Source organism: Drosophila miranda, chromosome XR (assembly GCF_003369915.1).
Source record: "Drosophila miranda strain MSH22 chromosome XR, D.miranda_PacBio2.1, whole genome shotgun sequence".
Classification (NCBI taxonomy): Eukaryota; Metazoa; Arthropoda; class Insecta; order Diptera; family Drosophilidae; genus Drosophila; species Drosophila miranda.
The window spans coordinates 8,105,324-8,130,548 of NC_046674.1; the positions used below are offsets into that span (position 1 = coordinate 8,105,324).

The 25,225-nt window shown below is 42.6% G+C and overlaps 2 protein-coding genes and 1 long non-coding RNA gene across 8 annotated transcripts in view; 1 reads left to right on the plus strand and 2 right to left on the minus strand.

Annotated features, from left to right (window-relative positions):
• Nucleotides 1-88: 88 nt before the first annotated feature.
• On the plus strand, nucleotides 89-1,348 carry LOC117186427. Of its 2 annotated transcripts, none has more exons than XR_004471505.1 (2): nucleotides 89-1,058; nucleotides 1,194-1,348. It is a non-coding gene; the product is annotated as an uncharacterized LOC117186427 (long non-coding RNA). The 2 variants fall into 2 exon arrangements; XR_004471506.1 differs by having other exon boundaries at nucleotides 89-1,053.
• On the minus strand, nucleotides 1,246-2,199 carry LOC117186426 (mitotic spindle assembly checkpoint protein MAD2A-like). The gene is made up of 3 exons (XM_033387230.1): nucleotides 2,038-2,199; nucleotides 1,817-1,963; nucleotides 1,246-1,757 (listed from the first exon to the last, which is right to left on the minus strand). Exons 1-3 carry the CDS (start codon nucleotides 2,108-2,110, stop codon nucleotides 1,354-1,356), a joined length of 624 nt encoding a protein of 207 aa, XP_033243121.1. The 5' UTR covers nucleotides 2,111-2,199; the 3' UTR covers nucleotides 1,246-1,353.
• A 1,053-nt stretch (nucleotides 2,200-3,252) lies between these two features.
• Nucleotides 3,253-25,225, minus strand: part of LOC108152883 (protein vein) — a 34,257-nt gene continuing 12,284 nt past the window's right edge. The window contains exons 2-6 of one of the 5 annotated variants that reach the window (XM_017282521.2): nucleotides 8,354-8,528; nucleotides 8,149-8,276; nucleotides 7,764-7,878; nucleotides 6,719-6,768; nucleotides 3,253-3,382 (exon numbers count right to left, since the gene is read on the minus strand). In XM_017282521.2, the coding sequence (XP_017138010.1) occupies nucleotides 3,354-3,382; nucleotides 6,719-6,768; nucleotides 7,764-7,878; nucleotides 8,149-8,276; nucleotides 8,354-8,528 (497 nt within the window). In that variant the 3' untranslated portion in view covers nucleotides 3,253-3,353. The other 4 variants (XM_017282519.2, XM_017282518.2, XM_017282517.2 and 1 more) reach the window with 4 other exon arrangements.

The window sequence follows — 25,225 nt, forward strand, 5'->3', positions numbered from 1 at the left end:
CGAATAAAATTAAAAATAATCTCGTTTACGCCTAGCCAAAAAAACTGATGTCAACATACACATACACATTGAGAAAAAAAAATCTTAACTAAATTTGCAATTATACATCGTACGTGTTTTTCCATTTCAGTGTTCAAATTTTATGCAAAATCAGAAACGAGGACAAATAAAATAGTATTTCGAAATTAAGTAGCTTTAAAGTGTGTGTGTGTGTGTGTGTGTGGGTGTGTGTAAGGGTGTAATGTGTGTGAGCTTACAGATACAAATTTTATAATTTAAGTGTAATTAAATACAATAATAAATTATGGTTAAAGAAGGGCTGGTGGCATTAACTTAGTTGAAATGTACACAAAACTTAACGTTAGTTAAAAACGAGAGATATTTACAGGATTTATTACAAAGTTCTCGGCTACGTCAACCTTTGATCTCTTTCTATAATGTCTATGATACAACAACAAAAGCGCAACAGTGTCAGTGACAGTCGGTTCAAGGTCAAAATCGGTTAAGCTTCCAATTCCGCTTCTCCAATTTCAAATATCAATTCTTGATCGTTTCTTCGCAATTAAATATTTTATAATAAATTCAGATTCCGATTTAATATTAGTTTAAGCTTTTCAAATTCAAAATATATTCAAACAGAATCAATAGAAAAAGTCAGTCTGGATCTGTATCTCTTGACTGTGGAAATGAAGGGACACTCAGGGTTCTAAAAGGTGCCTAAGTACGAGTACGAGTATTTTGATGTGTTTACAATTTTTTGTAGTTGCAAATTGTGTGAATGGTATTGGGATTCGGATCTCGGGCTTAATCTGACGGTGCAACAAATTATCAAATTTTTCTATATTTTTCACACCTGTGGCCGCCCGCACTGTGGTCAATGCGTTCCCCCAGCTGAAGATCCTCACCTCAGAGCTGCATCCCGTGGCGCCCAATCACTTCGGACAGAAATACTTTGGTACAGACTAGATGATAGGTCAGCGGAGAAGTCACATCAGAGCGACGCGCAAGCGAGCAACCCCAACAGACTTGACAACTAAGCGCTGCTTAGGATAGGTAGTGTGAGTTAGCTACTCCCTGTACCACACCCACTCACCTAGATACAGCCCAGATCCGATCCTGCCTAGACTAACTCTTCCTCTCATACACCAAACTGTCTCCGTAGTAACACCTCCCCCTTTCTGTCTGTGTTTTAGATGGCATTTGAATCGACAGCTGCGTCGGCGACAGCGAGCAAATTACCCAAACTTCTTTCACAACTGGCTTTTAATGCAACTCTCAAAATCGTAAATCAGTTAACTTAACGGTGTAAATATATAGCGGGAGCATAAATAAATATATAAAACAGTGACGGAGCTAGGTGCTCATCTTGTAGTTCACTACGGTCTCCACCTTATGGAGGCCCGTCGAGACGGAGCGCAGCTGAACTGCCTGGGCATTCTGAATGACAATGGCTCCCGTCTCGTCCCATTTGGCGGGAAGCTCGGTGTTGTCCAGCGTGTGGATCATGACATCGAAGGTGCAGATGCAGTCCAGCAGCGGCAAGTAGCTAACTGTGGCCGAAATCTGACGCATCACTTCGCGAATCTCCTTCTGAATGTGGGTCTGATCCTTGCTGGACGTTCTTTGTGAGGGATCGGCGGCCTGGTTATCCCCGTTCTCGGCCTGCATTTTGAAATCCCAACACTCGAGAACCTCCTTACTATGAGCATTCGTGATGACCATTGATATTTTGTTGATCATGTTCTTGGAGAGCCACTCTGAAATGACAGCACATCGAAATTAGCATGCACTTCCAAGGCTTTAGGACTCGGCTCACCTTCGGTCTGGCTGAGGACGTTCTGGAGGAACGTTGTAATCTTTGGGTCATTGGACATTAGAATGGTCAAGCCATATTGTTGGGTGCTGTCGAAGGTTTCCGCCGGGTAAATGCCGCGTTGGAACAGAATTGAATGGATTCCATACTCTATAAAGGAGACGCCATAAAGCGCGGGCTGTTGCTGCTGCTCTTTTTGTTGGTGTTGTGTTCTTTACACTTACTTAAATAATCGACGATTATCTGTGCAGATCCCTTCAATGTAATGCAGTTTTTGGTTGCTTGGGCAGACGACATCTTCAAAACAATCAAAATTAATCTTTTTAAGGAAAATGAAATTAAAAAATGCCGCTAGAGTTCATTTATCATTAGACAGATACCAAAATATACGGTCTGACTTTAAAAATATGCCGTAAATATACTGACGAGTATCCTCAGAAAGATACCAAAATATACGGTCTGACTTTAAAAATATGCCGTAAATATACTGACTAGTTCAAGTTCTATTATACATATTCCTCGTTTTTGATATTCCGTCCAATATAACAAGCTAAATAGAAACTCCTTTTAAAATGTAATTAATAAAGGGATTTTCCCAAATTTATATGTTTTAGACATATTCAAGCATATGATTAGTATCTTGTAACCTACGGAGCCCGAGATGACAAACATTATTTCAATTCTATCATCCTTTTCCCTAGGGTATGAAAATTATTGTTGCCGGGACTCATTGTTGTCAATCGGTTATTACGACGAATTCCTGGTTTTTGAAGTTCCGTCCTCACATACTCTACGGTTACACTGTTTCATGTGTGCTGATAAATAAAATCAGTTAAAAATTCAAATTTTGTATGAAAGCAAGACGGAATGTATTATTTGTGGGCGTTGTGGAGCCGGATGACGATAATATAAAATTATAATATATAATTTGTCTTAATTTTTCCAGCCGGCTTGCATTTTCTCCCTTGCTTCCCACCACTTTTCGACGAAAGATGGAATATTTATATATTCCGCTCGTGCCCGGACTATACCATCTCTGCTTTTCCAGTATGTATCGTTGCCATTCCAGTATTAATCGACTATTTATTTTGCTGATCTGAGTACTCGTCGGCAAAACGACTGCTGAAATATATTCCATCGATTGAAATGCAGGCATACCGTTGCCATAAGAATATCATCCCGGATTCGGTCGATGGAAAATTTGGCTAATCTGAGCACTAGGGCCTAGGACTAGGATTAGAACAGGGTATCGGTACTTTTGTGCGATAAATTACATATCTATAAATATTTTGGTGTGATTAGTTCGCACGTGTTATCGGAACGAAGTATATGAAATCGGAGCACTTGTGGAACTAGTTCGCCATTTAATTTTGAAATTAACAGCGAAAGTATCTGATTCATGTAATAATTAAGAACACCAAAAACATGTGTTGCAACCAATTCAAAATTTTATTAGCCGTTTTCTTGTAAACTAAAACTAAGCATGAGATCCATTTTTATACGCAAATTGTGCAAATTGCTTATTTTCCGGCTAGACTCCTCATGTCCATCGAGTGTTGAAGTTGTCGCCTGTCGAGAGACCAAACGAAAACAATGTTTTAGACAAGGAAAAATTAGCCCAATAAAAATTTGTAATCCAAAACCGGGCTCGGTTCGACAGAGCTTTGGTTGCTGCCCATTTCCAGTTGTTGGGGTACATGAACCGGAAAAGCGGATGGGAGGAAATAAAATAACCAAGAGCAAAATAATATTGTATTTTCCTATAAATCAAGTGGACAAAAAACTAATGAAATAAGCCGCAGGCAGATGAAGAAGAAAGGGAAATCAAAACCAAATCAAAAAGCAATCCATTTTGTAAATGTGAATTATTTGCAAATTTTTAATGAAATTTTTTTCTTACGCATTGTTTTGTTTGTTTTTGTTTTGTTTGTTTTTTTTGTTGGTTTTTCTGTTTGTTGTTTGTTTAATATTTTCTTTTAAATTAAAATTAAACTTTACATGGTATTTTTGGTATAAATCTTTCAATAATTAAATATAAAAAAATTTTCCACTTACGAATAAAATTAAAAATAATCTCGTTTACGCCTAGCCAAAAAAACTGATGTCAACATACACATTGAGAAAAAAAAATCTTAACTAAATTTGCAATTATACATCGTACGTGTTTTTCCATTTCAGTGTTCAAATTTTATGCAAAATCAGAAACGAGGACAAATAAAATAGTATTTCGAAATTAAGTAGCTTTAAAGTGTGTGTGTGTGTGTGTGTGTGGGTGTGTGTAAGGGTGTAATGTGTGTGAGCTTACAGATACAAATTTTATAATTTAAGTGTAATTAAATACAATAATAAATTATGGTTAAAGAAGGGCTGGTGGCATTAACTTAGTTGAAATGTACACAAAACTTAACGTTAGTTAAAAACGAGAGATATTTACAGGATTTATTACAAAGTTCTCGGCTACGTCAACCTTTGATCTCTTTCTATAATGTCTATGATACAACAACAAAAGCGCAACAGTGTCAGTGACAGTCGGTTCAAGGTCAAAATCGGTTAAGCTTCCAATTCCGCTTCTCCAATTTCAAATATCAATTCTTGATCGTTTCTTCGCAATTAAATATTTTATAATAAATTCAGATTCCGATTTAATATTAGTTTAAGCTTTTCATATTCAAAATATATTCAAACAGAATCAATAGAAAAAGTCAGTCTGGATCTGTATCTCTTGACTGTGGAAATGAAGGGACACTCAGGGTTCTAAAAGGTGCCTAAGTACGAGTACGAGTATTTTGATGTGTTTACAATTTTTTGTAGTTGCAAATTGTGTGAATGGTATTGGGATTCGGATCTCGGGCTTAATCTGACGGTGCAACAAATTATCAAATTTTTCTATATAATAAAAAAAATTACAATTGTCGACGTTCTTGGATTGCGGGATTGTTTTTCGGTTTTTCGTTTTTTCGTTTATCTTTTTTTCGTTTATAAAAGTCATAAAAATAATAAAACAAAACTCTATGCATTAATAGTCGTTATTTAAGGTATGTATTGTATTTGGCCGTAGATTGCAACAAAATATCTGTGAAGAGATTAAATTATAAATAAAAATTAAAAATTAATCTTCCATCTTTGCTTTACGTTTCGTTTTACGATTTACGTTTAACTATTAGCTGGCTAAAACCATATCCACAAAAAGGAAAAAAAAAGAAATACAAAAGGGGGCAACTACAAGCATCAAATGCGCTCTCGAAAGAAAGAATTCCATGCAGAGGGAGAGATTTCGAAGAGAAAGCATCCGATTCGGAATATACATACATATGTATTTGGAAAGAGGCTCAAGTTCTCTCTGGTGTGGTGGAACTATTTGAAGGAGACGAGCACATACTAAGGAATAATAGTAAACAAAGTTACCCAATCGGAAATGCAAGAGATTAGTCAAAAGAAAAATTACAAATGAATAAAAAAAACAATCACCAAATAAAAGTTAACAAGGAGCATAATGAAGTTGTTTGGTTTTTTGGTTTTTGTTTGATTCGGTGTTTCGGTTTGTCAAAATCTACAGCCAAAGTGTTAATATGATGTCTAATAACGAGTACATAAGAACTAAAATTAATCGCAAATCATTAAATATTGTTGTATTGTTTGTTATTCATGAGGGTTACATCGCTGAAGAGAGAGTTTTCATTCATTTGTGGATCTTTTGCCAACTACAAAAAAATGTGATCGAAAACAAAACAAAATTCTGTTCCCGTTTTCCGTAGCGATTCATTTTGTTTGTTTCAGTACATTGCTTTTTGTGGGTGAGTGTGTTGCCATTTGTTGCAAATGTTCTATGTGGTATATGTTTTGTTGTGGTGTGTTGTGTTTTGTGTTTGTGTATCTAACTTAAGAGAGCCTCTGTTTATTCATCGTTATTCATTGTTATTCATCCTTGATATTCATATTGTTTGTATGAGTGTGTTTGTGTGAGTATTGAATAAGATTCGACAAGTTTCTGTATTTCGCGTTGCGGACATCCTCCTACTGTCCGTTCATCTGTCCGTCCGTCTGTTCGCTTGTCCGTCCGTCTGTCAGAGTGTTGCTTCATAATTTTGTTTTGTTTTTGCTGTTTTTAACATTTAATCGATTGTGTGTTTGTTGGTGTGTGTGATGAGTGAGTTTGAAATTATATTAAATTTCTATTTAAAAAACTATTTAAAATAAACCTTCTATAGCACCCTTTGTTTTTATTCGTATTTATTTGATTTTCATCTCGTTTTTTTTTGTTTTGTTGTTTCGTTTTGTTTTGTTTTTTATGTTAAAAAAAAGATTATATGAACAACTTTGTTAGTTATTTATTGTTTCGTTTTTAAGACTTTACTTTGTTGCTTTTTGGAATGTGTTCTCTAATAAAACTTTTAGTTTGACTGATAGCAGGCCGGGTAGCAGGGGGAGGTGTGGAGTGTGGTTTCGGGTATAATGGTTCTATGATTCGGATCCGATTTCGCATACTATATTTGTACTTTCTGTGTGAGTGTTTAGGTGTTTGAGTGTCGCTCTATCAACTATATTTGGTTTATTTCACTTTCTATTTTTCTTAAATGGTTTTCTTTTGAAAGGATAATGGATGAGGAATAATGGTGAAAAGTGCTGTGGGGGAATTTCGTTGGTTTCGCTTCTATACAACTGCAGATTATGTTTAGTTAATAATTATTTTGGTATGGGCACTGAGTTCGGTTCGGTTTGATTTGATTTTTCATTTGATTTGAGTTGTGTTTTTGTTTTTTTGTGTTTAGTTTCAGTTTCTGTTTCAGTTTCGATTGGTCGCTTGACTCGATCTAAAACAATCGATGCTATAGAAGTGCCTATTTTAGCAGTAATAACCTCCATGATAATTGTCGCAAAATTCGGGATTACTATTGCTGTACCTACTGTCGGGCCTACTGTTCTCGCAACGTTCGCCGAAGTATCCGTTCGGGCAACTGAAAGACACGCAAAAAAGAAAGTTGAGAGATGAATATTAGTATAAATTGTATTTCACATTCGCTTTTCGCACTTTCAGTGTGCATATATGTACATATACGTATTTGGTGGGGGGAGAGGGAAATGGTAAATGGTAAATGGGAAAAAAACCAAGGGAAAATGGCCATGAACTGCGTTGCAACATTCGGCAGACCACTTAAATATAAACAAAAGAACAAACAAATTAAGTGTATAAAACGATTTTTAGCAAAAAGAAAATTAAAAAAGGGTAAAGAGCACTCTGGCAGTTTATGGCTCGGAAATAAAAATTGATTTTCCCCACTCGTACTCCACAAAAAAAAAAAATATATATATATTTTATTCCAACTGAAATGCGCTTTTTTGGAATGCCACTGGAATGGATGGGATTCAATTGAATCGAATCGAACCGAGTAGGTTTTCTTGTACACACACACAGACGGATAAAACGAGGCGCTGAAAGATATTATTCACATTGCACACACTCATGCAGACACTCATCCGCACTCACACTCACACTCATACACCCATGTTTGCATTTTGGGTTTTGTCTGGAGATCTCTTTCCCAGCACCAGCGCCTGATCCTCAACAAATTTGTTGCCTTTTAATTGCTCTCCCGTCTTGTCTGTTGTAATGCGATGCCAAAATATTACAAGATACAATATATATATATATATATAGACAACAGGGAGTAAGGGGAGTTTAGGAGGGGGAAGGGGAAAGGGATAGGGATGGGGATGGGGATGGGAGAGCTGCCTTTATCAGCTGACACATGAGCGAGTGTTTATCGGGTCCCAAACAAAAAACCACTTGAGTTAGGGATCACACACAGACAAGTCTCAGGATAGTACATACATACATACATAGATAGTGCAGCAGATAGGATGATGGGAGACCCAAACCGAAAAGAACCAGCCCCAAGCGGAGTTGCAGCCGAAGATACTACAAGACTCGAATAGATTTACTTGTACTCACTTGCAATAGAACTCGTTCAGATCCGGGATCAGCATGCAGGTGCCGCCGTGGAAGCAGAAGTCAGGAAAGTGACAGGGGGTGCCCGAGCTGCGTGTCTGGTCCGGCCGAGAGGCAACTGAAACGATTCGAAACAGAATTAATATTATTAATAAAATGATTTACACGGAATGTATGCTGTGCATGCTGATGTCTTGCTGATGTCTTGCTGGGGGTGTGTGAAGTGTCTTGGTCGCCTTCAAATGTGCCCATAAATTAGAAATGAATTGGAGCATTCCGAATTTGTAGAACAACCAACCAAAGTGTCGCAACATCCACTTGGAAGTCCACCCACACGGGACAACAGCTACAGCAACAGCCACAGCCACAGCCACACTCAAACACTCACCTGGATAGGCATTGATCATGATACGGCGCTTGATGATCGCCTTGCTGACTTTGTTCTTGGCACGGCACTCGTACTTGCCCGCATCGGAGGAACTATTGAAGGAGCGCACAATCAGCTCGGAACGTCTTCTGCAAGATTGTTAAATATTTAACGTTTATAAATGAAAGTGATTCAGAATCAGAAGACGTAGTATTTGGATGCTTACTTGTGATGCTTGAATTGGTAAACGTTGCGCTTGCGATTGATGGACTTGTCATCCTTGAACCAGGTGACCTTCGGCGGTGGCTGGCCGGACACCTTGCAAACGATCCGCAGCTCCCGGCCATTGTCGATGGTCGTGCTCGGCACCGAGGTGATCGACGTGATCGATGCGTTCTGTGCTGTAAGGAACACCAACAAAAACATTAGGCTATGCATTTCCATTGCGATTTTATTTGAGTTTAGAGTTAATTTCATTCGTTAGTTAAATACGGGTAATTCGGGTACGTCTTGAGTGTGGAATTTTCCTTTTCACCTTTGTTTATGGGCTGTACGAGTATATATGTATGTATGCATGTATTGTATATTCTCAGACTGCCCATAAACAAAATAGCAAACTAGAAATGATTGAGATTCTTAAAGAATTTCCTCTTTATTTTTTTATGATCGTCGCGTATGTTGATTCTTAGGTTGCTTGGAGATCGTTAAAAAAATTCTAATTTGTCTGGGACTTTCAGACAGGAAAGATTCATGGACTGGAAAATTGGTCAAGCTGTGATGATGGTGCGAAAAGAGGAAGCTATAATATGATTCAAAGAAATGCGATTGGAATGTTGGATATACAATATACAATGTATGTATATACAGTCGAACTTCTCTATTACAAACTCCCATGCAACGAATTTATTTCCAGAACATTGCAATGCTATATTCTGCACAAATGAATTCTATACTACGAACTGTAGTAGCGCCTATTATGACTGATTTATTGTTAGAAAATATATTGCTATTGAATATTCTGGAATACAGTCCTCTATCGCTCTCGGGCCTTAGTCAACTGATTCAGCTCTGACCATTACCACTTTCCATCACGTGCCCCATAATCTTGCAGTCTTGCAGTTTATCAATAGAACTAGTCCCACATTCCGCTGATATATGAGTTAGCCAATTGCCCACTGACTCATTTCTTCGAATTGGCAATGAAACTTGCCTCTGCCTCTGCCTCTGCCTCTGTCTCGAGTGGCTATGTGCCACTCCCCCGCGCTGTCAAGTGCCTAAATTAGCCGCCATATCACGTGTCCCATGAGCCGGGGAGGGTGCCGTGCCGGATAGATGAGGGGCGTAGTGAGTGTCCAAGTACTCGTCACATGCTAATCGAGATCTGCGTGCGCTGTCCCAGTGATTCAGTGATTCATCCCCTGATGATCATGATCATTCATCGATTGGTCGATCTATTTCGGGGGTTCTGTTATGTTCTGCTCTGAGGTGGGTGGCACTGGCACTGCGCTCTGTGGTCTGGGGTCTGGGGTGGGTGTGTGCCAGGGAAATGCATTTCTACTGTATGTCATTATGCAATACACACAAGTGTATGCCGGTGTATCTATCAGATACAGATACCGATACACAGCGTTCCAAGCAGTCTGCTAAATTTTGCGCTGATTTAAGGCCGAACGAATGGTAATTTATGCGACGAGGATCGCGTGGCCAGACAGAGGTCTGGGACTTTTAGATATATATGTATGTATACTCGTATATGATGGATATATAGATAGATGTTTATATAGATAGGTGTATTTATTCTATCAAAACGCTCGAGTATATGTACATTCAAAGATAAATTATTGTTTATAATTTATGTTGGGGCTCAGCGTCGGGCCATAAAGCAGCATTTTAATTGTGCGCGCCACTTTCTCACGCTCCCAAATTGTCTGTTGTCCCTCTGTCCCTCTGTCCCTCTGTCACTGTGTGAGTGTGTCTCTGTGTGTGTGGCAGAGACCCGAAACGTCGACTCACAAGGCGATTAAGAATTGAAGGCAGCACCACACACACAGATACCACACATACCCAGATACACAGATACAGAAACAGAGCACACGCAAAACAAGTTGACAATTGTCATGACCAACAACCCTACTCCCTGTCCTCTCCCTGCGGCTCGCGCTTTGATTTGCCCCCAAATCCCCGCCAGAATAATAAGATGAACATTTTATTTGCCTTCTCCGTGTGTTCGGACAAAAATTGGCATATCATATTGGCCCTCTCCAGCCAATACCAATACCAGACTCCCCAACCTACTCTCCACCTCCATTACTCTTATTATGACTTAATTATGCGCTTAAAAAATATTGTATTGTATATACGAGCGTCTCCTCGGGCCATTGGTCTTTTGGGAATTGGAATTGGCATTGCCATTGGAATTTGTTCAAGCATGGGCTTCATCGATTCCGATGGACAGATTTGGAAGCTTAGCTTTGATTCCTTATTCAAAAAGGATGAACGATAAATGGAGATCCAATATAATGACGGAATATGGCGGAGAATGATTGAATGTGATTTGTAGTGTAGTCTGAAAAGTTGTTCCTTGGTTCTTTTGATTCATAATCCACAAAGAACAGGCATTAAAACGCTAGGATGGGAATATTATATTTTAGGTTCTATCGATGGATTAATTTTCTGGCTGCTTTGAACTCTTTAAATGCCAGTCAAAAAAGGATGAACATTTCATAGTTTTGAGCTGAAATTCGATACACTCCAGTCCAGGGCTCATTGGCCTCTCCGCCAATGGTATTTTCTTGCGCCACGAGTGCGTCAACAACAACTTTGGCCAGTGCCTACGTCAAAGCCGGCTGCTGCTGTCGCGCCGCGCTTCCGGAAAAGTCTGGCACAACAGCAGCAACAACGAGAGGAAGCACTGCCAAAAGCAAAGCAAACGTAGGAAAACTGTCGTCAGTTGCCGTTGCCTGCTCCCCAAATTTAGCACACACCCAGAGAAGGAGAGGAGACACTAGGCGGCAGACAGAGACGGAGACGGAGACGGAGACAAGCAGCGACAAGGCGCATTAAAATAACTTTTCATATTTCAAATAATATTTCTTCTTGTATTTTTTTTTTTGCATTTCATTTCAGTTGTGCCCCGCGACGCGCTTTTCTTCTCGAGCGTGACGCGGCCGCCAATGATTCATGCAAATCCATCAACGAGTCCCCGAGGAAAATGGTGAAAAGCGGGGTTGTGGAAGGAAGGAAGGAGGGGGGCTCGGAGACACCACGGAGACAGGCAGCATCAGTAGCATGTGGTTATCGCATTGCGGTTGAGGAGGCAACGTTGCATTGCGGGATCGGGGATCGGGGATCGGAATCGGGTGAATCGGGGGGATCGGGTTATTAAATCCGTTTGCATTGAATTAATCAGCAAAATTGCGTGCGACACGCCGACTGGCGCCATCTGTCAGGCCAAATTGCCTGCGAACTCATCGCCGCCATTCATTTTCATATTCATACTCATACCACTCACTCCACCCATTCCATTCCATTCCATTCATTTACATAGTCATTATGGCGCTTCGATCATTGTTCGCTCGTTGGGCTTTTGGGTTTATCCCCAAATGCACTTTTGCTTATTATCTTTTCTCGGAAAATATATAATTTTCCCAATACTCGGATGCGCGAGTGGTGGAATAAGAGACAATTTATTTTGGCAGCTTCGCTGGTGACCCACATTCGGCTCAGAAGATGCCGCTGCTGTTGCTGCTGCTTCTGCTGCCTCTGCTGCTGTCAGCGGAAGTTTTTCCAAAAAAATAAAATTCATATAAATTTTCCCTCACTCAGTTTTCCCCGCTCCCTTCCACTCTTTGGTTATTTATGATTTCGAATTCGTTTGAATGTTATTTATTTGATTATTTTTGATTCATTTTCATTGGCCCGCGACATTGTGTCATTGCTGGATTCTCTTGAATAAAGTCCAGTGCCGTGATTTATCGGTTCAAAACAAATACGAGTACCACTCGTACATTCAAGTACGGATATATATCATACACACTATCTTGTCTGTCTGGATATAATCGTACTCGTAATTGCAGCACGCGCCCCCCTCTGCAGAGCAAATGGGGAGTTGGGGCGTAGGAGCACTTCAATTCACTTCACTTAATGGTCTGATAGTATAATATTTGCATGATTACACCTCCGAAGAGATAAGAGCCCCGTATACGAACGTATACCCCCCGTAAGTAGGTGGAGCGTCAATACTGTGGATGGAAGCATTGCGCATACGTCGTGTTGGCCTAGGCAATGGCAAACAATTGCTCACCGCTGACGATTGTCGCCATAAAAACTGCAATGCAATGGCCTTTTCAGACGGGTAACCGAACCAATTCGACAACAGGTTGTTCACGGGTATTCGTATCCGTATATTTATTCTTTTTGTTGAGATATAAGATGGATTTTTTACAGCAGTGCTGAAGTGAGTAACCTGCAGATCTGCTATGGACTCCATTCAATTGTTCTATCTACGAATGCCACTCACAATTATCTGAGCTATGAATTGCTATATATATCCACAAAAATTTAAGTGACAATATTTCCTGTTGAAGATTGTTATATATTCCGCATACCTTGAGCAACGATAGCGAGATACTTTTTAAAAGCCTTTTGATGGCATTCCAAAAGGAAATACGATACACCAGAAGCTAAAGAAATTATGAAAAGAAAAGAAGCTATCTAAAAGCCAGACAGAATACCAATCTCCGAGTAAGATATCACCTCTTTCCCTTTACCCGCCGTATCTTTCGATTCGTTTCCAATCAAGCTGGCAGCAAACAGTCAAATGATGTTGTTCAAATCCATAAACACACATCCATAGACACGGCCGGAAAGTCAGGGAGGAAAACACACATTTTCGCGAGCTCTCAGTTCTGGGGACCAGGCAGATGGATAGATGGTTGGATGGATGGCTGGCACGTGTGGCCAAAATGCTGGCAGAACTAATAAAACTAGAAAATAGCAAAACGACAAACGACAAAAAACAACGACAACACTGGCAACGTTGTCGCCATTTGGCTTCCGTCGATTTTGTCCATGTTTGTTTGCGATTCTCTTCGGTTTTTGTGCCTCTTGTCGTCTTGTTTATTTGCACATTGCGTATACGCAATGTGATTTCCTTTGAAGCGGTGCCTTTCCACGCTCCACGTTTTTTTGTCGCTGGCGCTGACAACTCAAGCAAATAGAGAGACAGCAACAATAATCGTTTTCGTGGGCCATGTAAAAGGGGGGAAAGTCCCAAGAAAAACAGCACAACATCACAGAATGTAGGCATTATCTGAATCTGCCGAGATCCAGTATCCACTGTTCAGTATCCAGTATTCAGTATTCACTCTGAGGCGGGTGTTCATGAAGAATCGCAAGTTTACGAGTAATCTGTCCCGAGATAAGCGATAAGCGAAGCATTCTGCCACAGACAGACCCCTAGAGCACCCTAGAGCACAGTCAGCCGCAGCCCCAGCCCCAGCCCCAGCCCCCCATTACCTGATCTGAACTTCCCCTTTGATATGTATTTTTACCCACTGTGGCTTCTGTCTGTCTTTCGGTCTGTCGGTCTGTCTGTCTGTCTGTCTGTCTGTCTGTCTGTCTGTAGCGTTTAATTAAGTCAAGTGAGCGAAGATCGCTGGCCTGGCCCCCAATGCAACATCAGTAGCAGCAGCAGCAGCAGCGGCATCAATTGGATCTCGCCTCTGCCTCTAAATGCCAACAAATTTTGCCTCAGGCCTCAGCCTTAGCATCGGATCGGTTCTGGTTCTGTTTCTGTTCTGTTCTGTCTACCTCTTTTATAGCGCTCGCATTTGTTTTGTTTATTTGGATTTTGCTTTCTTTGTTTGCCGCTGCTCTATTTTTCTTTGCTTTCGGATAGTCGCGGTGGTTCATCCCCGAGCTGGCGAATCTGTGCGACCAGCTGTTCCGCCAAACAAGATCTCCAACCTCCCATCCCATCCCATCCCATCCCATACCATCCCATTCTATCCCAAAACCAACATAATGAGCATAACAGCACGCTCTGTATGTGCAGATATCCGTACTCCATGCATGAGTATCTTCTTCACCCTGTTATCAGTCGGACATACTTTCTCACGTTCCTCTGACTAATGCCGCTGTTGCAGGTGGCTTATCAATCTGCTAGCTGCTAATGATTTTAGTGCTACTGCCCATGCTTCTACTGCTGCTACTGCTGCTGCTGTTTTTGATAACACAAAGCCAAATGATAGATGGCCAGGGGCCAAGGAGAGCTTCATCTTTACTGCAGGGGGTGTGATAAAAGTCTGCGGGAGATAATTTATAGGGGAAACCACTTTCTTTACTTCCCATACTACGCGTACATGATGATGATTTGCATCGTATTTTTCTATAGAAAAATGACTTCCAAAAATGATGCTAAAATTATAATAATTTTTGCACATTTCTTGTATGTACAGACATTTCATTCCTTAAGGAATTAAACCTTTTTCTGTAAAATGATTATATGATCAATAATGAATTGCATTATATCAGTTTTCTGTTCTTATCTAACATTTTTGCAGCTACTGCTACTAATACTCGTATAGCACAAGACATACGTATAGAAGATAGTCATAATCTATCAATCGGAACAGCCTTAACCTCTTCCGAAACGTAACCTCCACACAAAAATGTCTCTTTAATCTCAATCTTATCTCTGCAGCCACTTCCAGCGCAGTGCATCACCCCCTGCTGTGACATCATCGTCCAATTGATTTACAATCTGTTGTCGTTTCTGATAAATTCTTCGTCGTCTTCAAAAACAACGTCACAAACTTTCCATAGGATGCACGTGACGATGACGATGATGGGAGGATGGGGCTGAAGATGAGGCTGACGTTGAGGGTGGGTATGCGACAACAGAGTGGGTGACAGATGACGTAGCAATGGAGCTGATAGTTGCTGATATTACAGTTACTCTCACTGCCACAGAGCTACTGCTGCTACTGTTTCTACTGCTTTTCCTGCCACACAGGCTACTACGCTACTGCTTGTTATTGTTCTACGTGTGACTGTTTGGGACCACCTCTTGGCATGTTTTTCACGAAACTGTCAAAATGTTATGCAAATATTTGTCGGGGGGATTTTTATGTAAATTTGTACATATTTCATAGCGCTCATTTAGCGCTCTCACCAAATACCTCTCTCTCTTTCTCTTTCTCTCTCTCTTCATCTCTCTGCACCTTTCATCTCGCTTTTGTGTTATTTTGTTGTTCTCCTTTTGTTGGGGGCGTGTGAATCCAAACAATGCGGCAGTGATAAAGCTGATAAGCCATGAAGTATGGGAGCGGAGAGCAGTATCGGTAGAGCGGTATTTGGAAGAAAAAACTGCTGGTGTTTGTCTGGAGGTTTCATAGGAATAGATCTCAGGGTTGGTGGATGATGCAAATACTCTCGATACGAGTGAATCACAACCAATTGTGATCATAAATTAGAAAGAGTAACAGATTAACAGCCTCTATTAGATTAGAAAGACTAGAGACTATGGAGTATAGAGGCATAAAGAATGTGCAATCCTGAATTGAAGAACTCTAACAAAGTCCCCACAAATATCTACTCAATCGCAATCATACAAATACAGAGTGTCCGTCCCTGGACTCAAATAAAACGTCACAAGTATGCACTCCCTCAGATAGGGAAAGATAGGAAAAGAAAAAGGGGAAGAGAGCGAGAGCGAGATAGAGAGAGAAGCAAGTAAAGGCCGCCTTGGGTTTTCTATCTGTTGGCCCTTGGCGACAGCGTGTGAAATGCATTCAAGTGGGTGGCAACGTCTAGATTTCCCTCAAGGCCAAGATAGGCCCTCTTTCTCCCTCTCTCTGCTCCGCATCTTCGCTGTTATCTGTTATCTCTGTCTGGCTGTTATTCTTTCTGTTCTTATTATTTTTACGACTTTTGTTTGATTAATGCAAATCGAAAATTGCAACCGGCTAAAAGTTCGCTTCGAAATTGTTTTTCCCTGGCTGCTGCTCATCAGGAGGCTCCCTTGGAGATGGCTCTGGGGATGGGGATGGCGCACAAAGCGCCTGATTGCTGATAGCCATCAGAGCAGGCCAGACCCCAGAGCCAGAGACAGAGCCAGACCCGGCCAAGACAGAACCAAGCGGAGAGACATGGCCGACAACAACGAAGACATCGACGACGACGACTGCTGCTGCTGCAATTGTTTGGCAATGACAAAGCGCACCTCCCAGCCAGGCCCAGACAACAGACATCCCAGACAGACATGCAGGGAGTCAGGGATCAGAGAAGCAGCGGCGGTGGCGGCGGTGGCGGCGGTGGCGGCGGTGGCGGCGCGAAAGGCAAACAAACCATAATTAAGTTGCACTCGGAGCTGGGGCACAGATGGAGCTTTAGATGGGGCTGGAGATGGAGATGGAGTTCGGGGGCGGCTTAGTCGTTCACTAAGTCAGTGAGTCAGGATGAGGTCCGCAAAACGTGGCCGATGATCTTAATTCTTTTTAAATCGATCAATTTCCACTGACGACATTATTCTCTCGAGCCCCATGCTGCAGATCGTGGCTTCTGCCTCAGCCTCAGCCTGGGATTGGGATTTTGAGTCAGTTGGCACTCTGTGGCTTACTATGTGGGTGAGGTGAGCCTTGGCCAACAAGTGGAATGACTAAGCGGTCTCTCTCTCTCTGGGTCTGTCTCTCCATCTTGGCCAGGCTATCGCGATGGAGACGCGCCCAGGAGGCTCTAAAAATAGCACAGCAAATGCAGTGGGATAGAGCCCACGTTTTGTAATGGCTAACTTTATTATAGGCCATCAACATCATTATCACTATCATTCGGAGTAATAACGGACCTGGCCTAATCTAGAGCAAAATCTTGACCAAAGACCAAAACCAAAACCAAACTTAACCCAATTTCGTAGCAAAATGCCGCAAAAGGAAAATGAGCACATTACAACAAACAGCAATTGAGAGGCAGTGGGAGAGCAAAAGAGACAGATATAGAGACAGAGACAGAGACAGAAAAGACATAGTTAGAGGGAGGGAGAGAGACAGCAAGAGAGATGGAGATGGAGCTGGAGAAAAGTTGTTAGCGTTAGCGTCTGTTTGTGCGAGACGAGGCCCATCCTCATGATGGAGCTTATCTTGGACACGTACTGGGATTTGAGCCTGACTGACATTTGTCAGCGTTGTGAATCCTTTTGCTGCTACTGCTGTTGTTGCTGTTGCTGCTGCTGCTGCTGCTGCTGCCACACGAAAGCCGACAACTTCAAAGTTTTTTCCCTCCATCTGCAAGCACTGCCACTGCTTCTTGGAGTCTCGGAGTCCAACTTCTTTTGGGCTTTTATCAGCGTGAGAAAATCTGCACAACAAAAGAACCATTTCTGTGTGTGTGTGTGTGTGGAAAGAGAGAGTGGTGCAGCTGCAGCTGCTGCTGGTGCTGCTGGTGCTGCTGCTGCTGTGACCTTCAGCGATCAGGCTTAACGGCTCACACCCACTATTGCCCGGTATGCTGACTTGCCGCTAGATGGGGGCAGCTGTCTGTGTGTCCCGGGAGCACCTGGCAGTTAAATTTGGTGCATGTTCGCTGATTGAACACAAATGATACGGAAGTCGGTCGCCAAGTCTCTGTGTGTGTGAAATTCTCACGCTTTTGGCCACTTGGATTACCCGCCAGATTACATGAAAAGCGCCTACACACAGATACACGAAACGAGCGCATAAATCAGCTGGAGCAGGAAAAAAAGCGGCAGCCAGCACCAGAGCTGGCCCGAGTTGGTGGCAGCTTTTGAAGTTGTACGCACGCCAAAAGCGGCTTAAATGTCCAAAAGTGGCCAACAACAACAGCAACAACAACAACAACAGCAACCACAACTTCACAGAGTGGAAAATGTGAAAATGTCCAGAGAAAAGGCAAAAGCAACCAAAACTGAACTTCTGCTACTTATGTGGTTGTTGGTGGGAACTTCTCTTTGTGCCAAAGTCGCCACTGGTTGCAGTACTGCAGTGTTGCAGTTATAGTGGCACTATTCCACACGAAAAAAAGTGGAAAGAAAATATAGTAAAGCAAAACCGAAATTAATCATACGCACCATTGAACCCCAACGAGTGCGACGAGTGCGATGACGTAACTGTATGTGTGTGTGAGTGTGTGTGTTGGCCATGATTCGCTGCCTCTTCCAACTAAATATCCAACACAACACAACACAACACTCATCATTATCCGCCACATCAGCCACCGCCACCGCCACTGCCACGCCCACACTTCTTGGAAACGGCAACAACATTCGCAGGCAATCTGTGCAAAAATGTATACATATACATATACATATACATATACATATACATATACATATACATATACATATACATATACATATACATATACATATACATATGTATATAACAGAAGATTCAGATGGCCATGGCTATATATCTGCATCTGTGTGCGTCTGTGTGTCCTACAAAATTGCACTGCCGGAAAATACATTTCACATTTTGTCTGCTGCTGCATTTTCCATTTTCTTGTATTTACTTATTGGGCTCTTAATAAATCCATCTCTCTGCTACGCTTTCTGTTTACAGATCTGTACCAATCCAATCCGATCGTATCTGGTCTGTTTTTGGCTATCGAAATATTTATGGCCTGTTCTGTTTTCCGAAACACTCCACACAATTTCACCAAATATTAACAATGAAATAACAAAAGTACCAATAAATACCATTCGATTGCTGATTTGTGAAAAACTCTTATACAAATTAGGGGGATTCCCAAATTATTAAACTTAGACATAGATTTCCTTTGAAATCCTTTCCTCTACATTTTGATGGCTTATTCCATCAACAGTTCTGATGAGAACTTAGCAATCGCTGTCGTTCTTCAATAGCCTAACGATGTGATGAAAATGTGTTCCCTTAACAGAATAAAACCATTCCAAATTGATTCAAATTTACAGCCATGTAGAGTAGATAGCATCAGATACGATCCGATCTGATCAGCGGCAAAACGGTTGGTTACGCCTCAACAGACGCAAGACCAAAAGGTTTCCACACCCACCCCAAAAACAACCGAAAACATCCAATTTGGAATCCACATTGTTGCACAACAACTATCCATCCACTAACTAAGAGTGGAAGCACAACGATTGTTTAAACAATTGCTGGCTGGCTGGAAGCCCGAGTCCGTCAATCATTTGAGTGTGTAAATTTTGTTGTTGCGAAAAGAAATCGCCTGCCATCGATGGGAAGATATCAGAAATCAGAGATCAGAGATCAGAGATCCAGAATGTTTGCCGCCATTGGAGCGCCCCTCGGGTCATAAAAAGCTAAATAAATAAATAAAGTGCCAAACTATTACAACATTTGTGATGTTTATTAATACGAAATTAAGTAGCTGCCGTTAACAGGCGGCGGCAGCCAACAGTCAGTAGGCAGCATGGCAGCATGGAAGGCAGGCAGGAGGGCATACAAGAACAAGAGAACAAGCGGTGTTCCCGCCAAGGTGTTGGATGGGTGGGCCCGATCCCACATGGACGGACGTTGGCCCACAAAACAACGCTTTCATCTTTTTGTAATTAGGCGGGCGCTGAGACTGATAGATAGATGGTGAGATAGATAGACGGATAGATTGAATAGATACTGATGCAGATACCGATACAGATACAGATTGGGTCGAGCGCTAGACAGATGAAAAGTAAAACAGCAACCGGGAAAAATGTTTACACAGAGATACAACTACATATCTGAGTGCATTCATAGATGTGCGGGAATGGTTATAAATCCGATATTTTGGGGAATATATTTCTATATACATACATGTTTTGAAAGCATATTCAGGCTTCGTATTAATACGATATCTGAACCAAATTCAAACGCCAGACGTTGCGGCCACCAGCTGGCGATACACACGCACAGCGCAGATATTGTACCTTCAATACAATTCCTATATTTTGTTGTTGTTGTTTTAGTTTTTTATTTTGGATCTTTTGTGATCTGGACGATCTGGCCCCTGAGGCAGCCGGCGGGGGCGTTTATAATTAATTGTAATTGTCGTTGAAAGATTAATTTGGTTGCGCTTCAATGGCGCTTCATTGTCGTCCCAACCATTGTGCGGGTGGGGAAATCAATTTTATATAGTTTTCGATTCTCATTCTCTGTAGTTTTTGTTGTTGTTCGACAGCACACCCTCACATATATTTCTATATATACTTTTAGATACAGATACAGATACAGATACAGCTACAGACAGACATAAATGTATATTTTATGCTGCGAAAAGTGCAATCAAGTGGTTAGAGTTTTTGGTGGTGCCCCCGACGAGGGGGTAGCCACCACAACAATCTTCAAAGGGGCGACGACGGCATGCTCCCGCCTGCTGCTGCTGCTGCTGCTGCTGCTGCTGCTGCTGCCGCTTCTGCTGCCTGCCTGCTGCCTGCCTGCTGCCTGCCTGCTGCCTGCCTGCTGCCGTCTCCGTCGGCCCATTGAAATGGAGCATAAAAATGGTGGCTATAAATAAGAAAAGACCCTGCTGCTGCCGCTGCCGCTGCTGTGCCGTGGGTGAGGAGCAAGCAGCAGGGGAAAGAGGAGTGGAGTGGAGTGGTGTGGAGAGGAGATGGGAGGAGCGGCTGCATTTTCAAATCAAAAATTGTTGCTGCCCGAAACATTTCCGCAGATCAAAGTCACAGCTTGACAAAATTCTGTGGAAAAAAAGCCAGCTGGTTGCCAAGTCGCTGCTGCTAATTGCTTTCATATCAGTTTGCGACCCCACCGCCCAGCCTACACTTCCCACCATCCCCTAGAAAGAGAAAGATCTTTGATAACGACACCCCAAGGTGTTCTTTCGGATCGTTGTTTGTTTTCAACACCTGTAATGGCAGCATGCCCCCGGGTCCAGGCATCATCTTCTGCTGCTCTGTGATAATGATCATTGGCCAAAAGCTAAATCACTGATTGATATGACCAACAGAACTGGCCCAAAAGTAGGAAGAGCCCAGTGGAGATTGCCCTTTGATTTCATTTGATTTTTCCTTCCATAGTTTTCATTGTTTGGGTTGTTTTGGTTTTTTCGCAATCGAGGCCGACAGGGCGCCAGCCCCAATAGCCCTTTGATCTCTACTCTCTTCTCTCTTCTCTCTTCTCTCTCTTTCTCTCTCTCTCTCTCTCTCTCTCTCTATGCTTTCCAATAGTTATCCCTCTCTTTTGTGTTACTGTCTCCCTCTCCTGTTCTGTTTTTCTTGGCCAACAAACATGGCGCCACGCAGGGCTCTGCTCTTGTGGCTGTTGCAGCTCTAATTAGGCACACTTTTGTGTCTGCCCCATCAGGGTAGGGCAGGGAAGGTTGTCTTTTTCTCCCCTCCGACTTGTCAGAGACGTTGTCGTCGCGCCGTCGACGGTTGTTGTTTAAAAATAAATTGCACATAAATTTATGAAACATGAAAGATTTCAAATAAATATTTCGTCATCTCTCTTTCTCCTCCATGGCATGCCTTCTGGCATTTCATTATTTTTTTCTGTAGTGATTTTCAATGAAAGTTCGCTGGAAAACCCCCATAAAAACTTCATTAAAATGCCAGAAAAGCCGAAAATTTAACAAAATATTTATATGAATCGGTGCTCTGATCGGGAAGAAAAACAGAAACAGAAACAGATGAAGCAGCAGGAGGCAATTGCAATAAACAATAAAAACTATAACTAATTGCCAATGACATATAAACAAACGTTGGCCACATTTTACGCTGTGTGGCGGCAGCTGCAGCCAGCAGCCAGCAGCTTCTGCGGCAGAGGCAGCAACAAGTTGCCGCTACCAAGTGCAGCAAAAGTTGCCCACGACTCTCGGCCAGGCCGACCAATCATCATCATTAGCCACGGCCATTTTTGGGTAAATAGTGCAACCCTCTTTGCATAATAATGTGGATCGGTGAGCGCATTTGGTGAAAAGCGCGAAACATGCAACATTTTTTTGTCTAAATAAAGATGCGATGCGTCTGGCAACATCGCTTGCTAGCGGTTGCCACCGCCACAACAACAGCAACACCAACAGCAACACCAACAGCAATAACAGAAGCTGCAGCCAGCTGCAACAAGAGCAACCCGGTAGTTGGTCGATGGTCGATGGACGATCTTCTTCCAAAGCTCCCTCCTCTCCTTATTTGCCATCTGGGTAATCGCTGCTCGAAAGTGCTTCAGCCACTTCACATCGAGTTATCATCCGGGCAGCAGCGAGTGGCGCTCTTCACAAGTTGTGATACTAAAAAATAGTTCTAGACTTCAGGCGACTAGACTTAGCGACAAAAGCTTATCGCTACTCACTAAGAAGAAGTGAGAGTGAGTTCCACCTTGAGTTCTAATACTCGTACTCTTTACTCGCTGAATTTTTACTCGCTGTATTGGATCTATCGACATCCATCGATCTGTTACCTTATTTTCTATTTCTATGACTCATGGCGTGATTCGGCCCAATTTTAAGATTCATCGATACCAACGGGGAACAACTATTTTCTCCCACCTGTCTGATACGAGACCAGTCACCATTATTCGTTGAATTTTTATCAAAAATTTGGTACTGTGTCGCAACATCCGATATACATACGTCATGGGCGTAAAGTTCGCACATTTCTCGGAAATTTATCTTTAAGTAATACTCGCGATAAGTGATGTTAGCATGGCGTATCTTTCGATCTACCCAGTGAACCCAGCCGCAGAACCCAGAACCCAGAACCCAGAACCCAGTACACAGCACCGAGCAGCAGCACCCACACATCGAACTGCTCTCACTTTTGGTGCTATCTGATATATATTTCTCTTGCTTTTTGGCCCTGATGCTCATTTGCAGTCACGTCAGGCGTCAGTCGTCAGTCGTCAGTCGTCAGACGGTAGCAACCCGACCAATGGCCCCCAGAAACCACATTTTGGTGTGATTTTGTTTCTTTAACCAACACAAAAAATGAGCAACAGAAACAGAGACAAGTAAAATAAAAAGAGAAGCTAAAAAAACTGTCATAGGCTGGCTAGCAGATTTACGAGTATAATGGGGCGCTCGACAACAAGTAAATGACTCGACTGCCGACGCGGCCGCTTCAAAGTTTTCGCCCAGTGCGCGGTGGCATCATTAAAATGTAAAGAGTTGTGCGCACAATTTTTGGTTTGAAAATTTATTTCATACGCAGCGTGGGAATTGCCCGTCAATTGTTAAGCAGGCGCCAACAGGCGAGCAGGCAGGCAGGCAGGCAGGCACACAACAATGTTGCTCCCATTGCTGGTGCGCGCGGGGCTGTGGTGCTGTTTCCTTTGCGCATTATAAACGCATTAACTAATGTGGAAATAAATAAACAAAAAAAAGACTCAAATTGTTAGGAAAATAATGGCCAGGGCAGGCCATCGATCGAAGGGGGAGAAGCTTGAGAGAACAGGAACGGAGAGTACATATGGAAATACTACACGCTACTCGCTGAAACAGCTTTGAGCGAGTGCTAAGTCGTTGTAATCGTTTGAGGAGAAGCTTCAAAGAAGGAAACAGCAAAACCGTCTATCGTTTTCCAACTATTTCAATCTTGACTTCACCTCCTTCGAGGTTCACCTTAAGTAGTCCCTAGTAGTTTTCATCTTTCATCGATGAAATGAGTTTGTATGCCCCTCAGGCTCGTCACCATCCGAGTGCATTGCTCATACGCACCATTTCCCTAGCTGCTGTCGCTGGAGCTGTAGCTGTCGTTGACGGGTGAGAGCGTGTCGAGATTACTTTATGGTCTATGGAACCATCAAAATTTCTATGCCATTCGGCTTAATTGCGAAACCCAAAAGCGTGAAACAGTTATCAACTGCCGTTAACTGTTTGCTGCCGCAATCTTTTACCAACCGACTTGATACGGGGTGCAGGCAGACGCGGATGTGGGCACGTGTCCACTTGACTGTAACTAAATTGGCTGGCAGTTAGGGCCAATAAATTCCTAATCAGCAAAGTCTGTTTATCAGGATTCCAAGCTACAAGCTGCATACATAGATGATCATCAACAGCAACATCCACAGAGCACTAAGGCAAGAGGCTTGAGGGCAAATGCATGCAAATTGAATTGATGTTGCTGCTGTGGCTGCTGCATGCCAGAAATTATAGCACAAATAGCTGAGAGACCAGGCCCCGAGAGTCCCACACAGTCCCAGAGTCCTCGAGTCCGAGACTGAGGCTGAGGCTGAAACAGGTGCCCAAGTGCTGCCAGTTTGCCAGTCAGTTGGCAACACGTGCCCCAGGGCGATGCTTCGGCTAAATAATTACGTAATAAGTGGTTGGCAGGAGGCAACCACGGACAGCAGAGCCAAAGAGGAGCCCGAGCCCGAGCCCGAGCCCGTAAGCCGACAATTGCCTGGTCTGTCAGACCCAACTATGCCAAGAATTTCATACGAAAGAAAGAGAGAGAGCGAGAGAGCGAGAGACCGAGCTAGTGCCCGAGTAGAACAGCATATAGCCAGTTGAAAATGCAGCAAGATGAAGTCCGACAGATGAGCTGGCAACATGCTGCAGCCTGAATGCTGCAGTATTCTCTGTCTTGGCCGTATAATCTAATGATTGAAAGCGAGTTGTTAGATTGAAGAGACTGAATAAACTAACATAGTAATCGGTTAATGGCGGAGATGGCTCTTTTATGGCTTCTGGATGACCAACACCTCTTGCTCTGCAGATTGAAAGATAGTCTTGTGGTGGATAATTGGTGGCAAAGAGAGATAGACTCTTCTGTTGCTTCTACTTTTGGCAACATGTTGCTGATGCTGCTGCTGCTGCTTCTGATATTGCAACTGTAACTGCAACAAAACCATGAACACACAATCAATAATCGAATCGATAAAGATCGTTAAACGAAATGTTTTTATTTGTGGCCCCCAATGGCAGCGACAGCGACTGCCACGACAATTGCAAGTTGCAACCGATGCAGCAGCAGAGCAGCCGTGCCACATATGAGTTATGGCAATGTCGTACTCGTCCACCAGCTGCGCGGCTGCTGCACTGCTGCTCTGCTCTGCGACGTTCGCACGCCACACATGCGCAACATGGCCAATGGCTCACCTGACTGCCACCCCCCTCTTGCCACTGCTATGCCGCTGCCCCTGCCGCTGCC

What these genes read in the sequence shown, in the direction of transcription:
- LOC117186426 (XM_033387230.1), bottom strand. Translation starts at nt 2,110, where the DNA reads ATGTCGTCTGCCCAAGCAACCAAAAACTGCATTACATTGAAGGGATCT. An exon ending in GATAATCGTCGATTATTTAA is followed by an intron (nt 1,964 to 2,037) that starts GTAAGTGTAAAG and finishes TCTCCTTTATAG; the next exon opens with AGTATGGAATCCATTCAATT. An exon ending in CGTCCTCAGCCAGACCGAAG is followed by an intron (nt 1,758 to 1,816) that starts GTGAGCCGAGTC and finishes CTGTCATTTCAG; the next exon opens with AGTGGCTCTCCAAGAACATG.